Raw genomic sequence first — 6892 nt, forward strand, 5'->3', positions numbered from 1 at the left:
CCTATGGCTGCTGCAGTAAGGACTCAGCCTTGGTACATGGTCTAGCAGGTGGGCTATCTAAGCGCCTCTTTTTCATATTTCCAAGAAAGACAGACTCCTTTCACTCAGGTTCCTCTCTGCTGGGCCATCGACCATCCCGGAAGCTCTTTGGCTCTGTTTACACAGGTATTAACATGTGGACAGCTCTAAGTACGTGTGTGAACGCACCGAAGACGCACAGAGGACGCACTGAGATCATCCTATCATTCAGAGCACATTCGGAGGTGGTGTGTGCAGCATGTGACCACATTGTTTTAGTAGTGTGTATGCTGTGTCCTGGTCCACACTGAAGGACCACCTACTCAGCTGATGTCCTATAAATACTTGCTGTCTGATTTGTATTTGGTTCCATATTGAACTGCTATGTTTCTATAGTAGCCCTGAATAAACAAACCAAACACTGGCTGTAGGCAGGGCCTTTCAAGTTTTTCATGAGTTTTGTAGCCACTGTAGTTTGTCCTACACACGTCACAGCCTGTTCTCCTCTCCAGGTTGTCAAATACAGACTGTGTTCATTTAGTTGCAATCTGCAAAACTGATTTCACCACTGAACTAATAACCACATCCTCAGACTCCCTTAAAATATTACGTAATTTTGTGGGGTTGTTGAGCAAGGAGAACCTTTCTTAACTTTGTGAAATGCAGTCTACAACTAATTCTTGATTATTTGGGCCTTCATGTAAATTCGGCAAAAGTTATACGTGAAGTTTTTTCTTTCTTTGTGTAAAAAAACAATTTGTCCGTTTGTCCCAGTGTGTTGGCATGGAGACCCAGCAGAAGAGACGCTCCATGGTGGGAGCATGGCGCACAGTTACTTTCTGTGGCATTAATGCCTTTCTTCCCCATGTGAACTGCGTGAATATATCAGATTTCCACACAGTTGGACAAAGTAAAAGTGTCCTGCTCATATAGTTGTCTGACAGTGCAGGTAAAACATGCGACCCAGGTTTGTACAGGACTTCAGTGAGGCGCTGAAATGAAAAAAAAAGGGAAATGAATAGTCAAATCTTCTCTCTCTCCTGGCTGTCCCAGTCATTTGGATCTGGATCATCGTACCCATTTCAGATTTCAGGCTCTCCTCTTCCCTCCTCTCTCCCTACTTTGCATGTGTGCCGTGTGTTTGTCTGCCTCTCTTAGTGTGAATGTTGTGCTTTTTCTTCTCTGTTTGTGTGGCCTGTCCTCTTCTAGTTCTCCATAGTGTAGAGGGTGGGTGGCTCAGAACCCACTTGGCAACACCTGAAGTTGTTCAATGTCCTCCTGGATCCACATCCTTCACATATATTTTTTAATCTTATAATTTTTTTTTTATCAAAATGTGTGTATAATGTGATTTTGGTGGTTTGTTCTGTACACTCGACATCTATTGCGTATCTGTCCATCCTGGTAAAGGGGTCCCTCCTCTGTGGCCACAGGTAGAATAAATATCTAAGGGGGGTACAAGGCGTATAGCAGGGGGGCACCAAATTGTTGGACATACTTTGTTAGTAATAACCTGTGGGAGATGCACTTTCTTGTTTTCTGGCAGTTACTGGCAGGTGGCAATGCTTTTATGGATAGTGAAAGTGAAACCTTTAGGTGGTATACTGTACTGTTAAAGGGGTTTTGGGGGAGTTTTTCCCTTATTCAAATAAGGGTCTAAGGACAGAGGGTGTCGTAATTTGTTAATTTGTGTAATTTGTGATTTTGTACTCCATTGACAGAAAACTCCTACACTTTACTTATTTATATATAAATATCTTTTGTGTAAGTAATTAAAAACTGTAAGGTGAAATCGTCATTGTTGATACAAGGTCATGTTCACAAGTTTATTAATGTGGTGTTAATGTGTTTGGTGGTTCCCAGAAAAATCTGTGTTGGTTCACACATAAACAGGTTTATTCATCCCCACAGTGACAGTGCCAGCCAAGATGAAACACCACGTGCCAGCTGTGGCGCACTAATTAATTAAGCTTATAAAACAGGTTTGTACAAATCTACACAACCAATATGTGTGAGGTGAAATGACTGAAAACAACCACACATGGGATTTTTGAAATCAGCATTGTGTCAGTGTTGCTTCTTCTAGCCAGGGGCACCAACAAGGGTCCACAGTCACTGCTTCAAGCTTGCATGAGAGGCATGCAATCATTAAATCAGTATATAGTGGAAAATGACCCATAGCCCAAGGTTGACCAAATTCCTTGTTTTATCCACAAATAAAATCTAAATATAATACAGAAAACTACACGTTTGTTGGTCACTGACTCTGACACCCATCTCAACCACAGAAGTTTGCAGAATAACAGGTGTTAAAAGTTAAAATTAAATGAAAACGAAAGTGTGCAATTTAAAGAATACGGGAACCGTGCTCCACTAAAATACAGATCTTCCTACAGATACCATTGGTGTATTTTTCACAGCCAATATCTTTTCATGACCCGTGAGATCTGTGGCTGTATTAAGAGAGTAATGGCTTCTGCGGGCTCTCATCGCCTTCGTCAGTGAAACAGGCGGCTGTGTGGATTGATGTGACCTCACTGCCGTCCATCATTGCAGGTTCAGTGGGTGGCAGAGCGACAGGTAACCGGAGAGAGACAGGGGTTGATAGAGTGAGTGACTCAGAGGGAGTGAAACCGCACACACACACACACACACACAATACACTGCACCCTCGGCTGCTCGTATGCACACACAAACACACACAATCCCAGAGTATACACATGACAGCATCATGCTGTTTCTGAGGAGCGGGCAGGTTGAAAGTGGAGGGAGAGTCAGTGCATATTCTGTCACATATGAGTGTGTGTGTGTGTGTGTGTGTGTGTGGCAACAAAGACAGTATTTCTCTCTTTGATGTATCCCCTTTCTCTCAGTTATTGCAGCTTTGCCACTATAAAGCTTTCTACACAACAGCAGCCCGATTTGATTAGTGTTGCTTTTGTATGAATGATTTGACAACAATTTCACAAGAGAGCTGTGATTTGTTTGTTCTTTCAAGATGGAATTGCGCTTCTCTTCAGACGCTCTGTCATTTAAGACCCACCAGGGGGCGCAAAAACATTAAAAAACATGCCTAGTGTAGCTCATTCCTTTAAAATAATCCAGCTCAGAGACTACAAGGGTCTGCTTGCTGCTTATTTGATTAATTTGTATTTTATTTCCTTTAAACCTTTGGATATTAGAGGCTTTTATTTTAGTTTATTCGGCCATGCTCCAGGAAATACGCATAGAAACATACACATACAAACTATAAATATATAAGCGATCTTATAAACTATTTGGAGAAAATGTGACATTCTCTTACTCTCTCACTTATACATTATATCATTTACAAACGTGCGAAATCCATTATAGGACTTTTGTGAATGTGAGGGACATAATTGTGTTTACTGACACTTGTGTTCGCGCATCTTAGACATGTAAAAAAAATAAATACGAGAACCATTTATAACTGCTTATTCACTTAACATGCAACATAATATATCAACCTAATGAAAAAAAAAGATGTATTTATTTATTTTATATTCATATATACTAACATTTTATATACTATATTATATCCTTTATATTTCTCCTTTGTCTGTGTTGGTTGTGGACATGTGTCTTTATCCTTTCATTGTGTTTCACGTTAGATTTAGTAGCGAATCTGTTGGCAGCGCTGTGAGCAGCAAAATAACAGCATCTTCATTTTAATTCGTCTGAACAGGGAAATAAGTGAGGGTAGAGGAGGAGGGGAGATCCGTGTGTTGGGGAGGAGGTGGTGGTGGTGGTGAGGAGGTCAGGAGGAGAGGAGGAGGCAGGAGGTGGGAGGAGAGGAGTGGATGGTGGTGGTGGTGGTTAGGGAAAAGAAGGAGACAGAGGAAACGCAGACCTCAGACCAGCCCACCTCACCTCACTGTGCTCTCTCTCTCAGCCCGGTGCCCGTAGACAAATCTGACCGCGGATCAGCGCACTCGGGCTCCCTTCCACACTACGAGTTACACCAACTGGGACTCAGACCAGAGGAAATCGTGTTCGTCGGCCGCCAAGACACATCCACAGCAGACCACGGCGAGGAGCGGACGGTGTGATAAGAAGGGGCTGAAACCAAGGGGGAAGGCTGGTAGGAACAACAGAGGGGGGTTTGAGGCAAGAACACATTTAGCTGCGAGCGGAGAGAGGACTGGCTGGCCCCCGCTATAAGGAGAAGTAATACGCGTTGCTAATTTCCAACATTTTCTATTATTGGCAGCGAGTGTGCTTCCCCGAGCCACATTTATAAAGAGAGCTAGCGGAATGTAATGCTAGCGAGCTAGCTACTGTTAGCTAGCTAATTAGCTTGTCAAGCATCCAGGAGTCGGACGTGTGATCTTTATTCAAATAGGTCACTGTTTGGCGTCGTTTTACTTTTTTTTTTTTTTTTATTATTGGAAAACTGTACTTAACGTGCTTTGTCCAGAGTCCTGGCATGGTCATGATGTTCAGCCTCGAATAGCTAACGACAAGTTAGACAATAAACAGTGCTAGAAGCTGCCGATATTGATGAAAATCTGCTCTGAATTATCCGTCTGCGATTCTTTGGGAAAAGCCTGATCCATTGTGAAAACCGAGCTGAGGACGAACCAAACGGAGAAGGCAAAGGTAATAAGAAACAGACTTTTGACTGGTGACTGTCTGCCGTCCAATGTTAATGTCGACCGACGTTGCATCTATAATGCTACCCGTTAGTCGGGGAATAATGGACCGGGAAAGAGACATTGATACAGCAGCCGGACCCCTGGCAAACGCGGCCGGGGGTCCAGCAGCTGTCCGGGGGATGAAGCGAGGAGACCCGGAGCCCGACGCTCAGACAGCCGCTGCCCTGACTGACTTAGCCGGGGCGGAGTGCAAAAGACCCAGGATAGACGGGACCGGGACTGTTGTTGGTGACATTGGACAGGTAGGAATGCAATGTTAACACACACACACACACACACACACTATTAATATCTCACATCTGTGTCGTTTTGTGTGTGCGAGCATTGTAACAAAGTATCCTCTGCCCTCCCCTTTCTTCTTCTCCTCCAGTATAAAGCTTTTGTTCCTAAGCATCAGCAGGGAGTGATGATAATGTTTTGATAGGCCCCTTTCTCTCATCAACAACATAATCATGCATCATTGCAGCAAACAGGGGAAATCAATCCTCTAATCATAACTAAATGTGAGGTTTCTGTATGACAGTGTGACCATAGTAAAAAAAAACGTGGGTTTGCTGAAATACTGTAGCTGTGCTCCTGGAGCTGCTCAGTGAGGGAGCATGACCAAGCCAGACAAAGGTAATATGATACAGGCTCCATTGCTATGACAGACAGCAGCACAGCAAAGATCAGACCCATTCATCATGCCTGTCTCATGGAGAGTAAACCAGTGCTTTCTCACACGTTGCCAGGCACACTGTATTCTATTTATTTCTCTACATTCTCATGGATGAAATCAATCACTTGCGGTGGTAATTTACCGTGAGTCATCACATGAAATCCTGATACACGCCGCATGTGCAATTAATCGCTCTGTGCCCCCCCATTGTCGCTAGGTGTTAAAAGAGAGAGGCAGACGGGGATTGGGGGAGGGGTCACCACAGCGAAAGACAAAGAACAGAGCCTTTTGGTGTGTAGGCTGAAGGAGCAAGGGGGCTCAAGGGGGGCCCTCCTTAACACGGGTCTTCCCTGCTTTCATGACTCGACTGCTGAGGCAGCAAAGCATCAGCAACCATTCTTTCCTCTGAAGGACTAATCTGTGCATATTACAGTAAACCAGGGGACCGCCGAGGCACAGGGTGCACCTCTCTCGCTTGCTCTCCCTGGATCTGTTCTCTCTCTCTCTCTCGCTCATGAACACATGCACTGCACGTCCTTCTTACACCTACAGTACACGCATATGCTTTGAAGTGTCCAAAATCCAGCGGCACACGGGAGAATTTTAGCTGACGTCTGGTGTTTTAGTCCAGGGAAACAGCGCTAACAGCAGTCGAAGGGCAGGCGGACGTGGTTTGAGGTCATCCGCAGGTAATTGAATCCTGGGGAACTGGTAAAATACTTTAATTGGCTGTGTGGCCGACCTGCTGCAGTGACAAATGGGTCCCATGTAATGCCGCGATGCTCTGTGAGCTTCACAGAGGATGGATGCTGATGATGGGGAAAGGTTATAGCCCGCCAGCAAAGATGATGACAATGACAATGAGCGGCGTGGCATGGCGAGGATTCTCACCGCCCATCAGTTGTATTGATCGCTGGGCACTGGGGGGTCAGGATGGAAATGGGAGGGAGTGAAACAGTGACGTGGAGGGAGGGGTGAGTTGGTGGATGGATGGATGGAAGGCGAGATAGAAAGTGATCGGCGGATGCACATAGGAAGGGAGAGAGGGGTGGATGGAAGGAGGTGGAGGACAAAGAGAAATGAATGGAGACAATATTTGGGGGTACTAACGGAGAGAACGGGGGCTGTTGCCTGGATGGATAGATGTGGGGAGAAATAAAGGATGGAGACAAGGTGACAGAAAGGAAACCAGAGCCATTAGTTTGCATCCATCAGGGATCAAGATAAAGGGAGAGAGGACAGTGATGGATGGCAGGGATGACTCGATCAGTTGGGGGAGAGGTGAGCGGGAGGATAGGCTCTGAATGAAGCGGAATAGTTGAATAACACTTCATGCAAGGGGTAAATAAGACACCGAGGGCTAATACCGGCAAGTCAGCCACGGTGGTTGGATGGCAGTGGCTCACCGTAGCTGAGTGTGAGGGGAGGATGAGTTCAGTGGACGCTCCTCTAACTCAATGCACCCACCTTGAGGTGGAGGGGAGATGAGTTCAGGTGGGACGCTCTCTAACCAATGCACCCACCGATAGCCACAGTATTT

The 6892-nt window shown here is 45.3% G+C and overlaps 1 protein-coding gene across 2 annotated transcripts in view; it reads left to right on the plus strand.

The window, feature by feature from the left end:
- Positions 1-3864: 3864 nt before the first annotated feature.
- The window catches only part of LOC118322844 (RNA binding protein fox-1 homolog 2-like), a gene marked incomplete in the record, with an annotated part of 40349 nt that continues 37321 nt past the window's right edge, over positions 3865-6892 (plus strand). For both annotated transcript variants that reach the window (XM_035654674.1, XM_035654673.1), the window contains 1 exon segment: positions 3865-4936. In XM_035654674.1, the coding sequence (XP_035510567.1) occupies positions 4682-4936 (255 nt within the window).

The sequence above is a fragment of the Morone saxatilis genome, unplaced genomic scaffold (genome assembly GCF_004916995.1).
Source record: "Morone saxatilis isolate NCDOM2014 unplaced genomic scaffold, NCSU_SB_2.0 Contig14, whole genome shotgun sequence".
Lineage (NCBI taxonomy): Eukaryota > Metazoa > Chordata > Actinopteri > Moronidae > Morone > Morone saxatilis.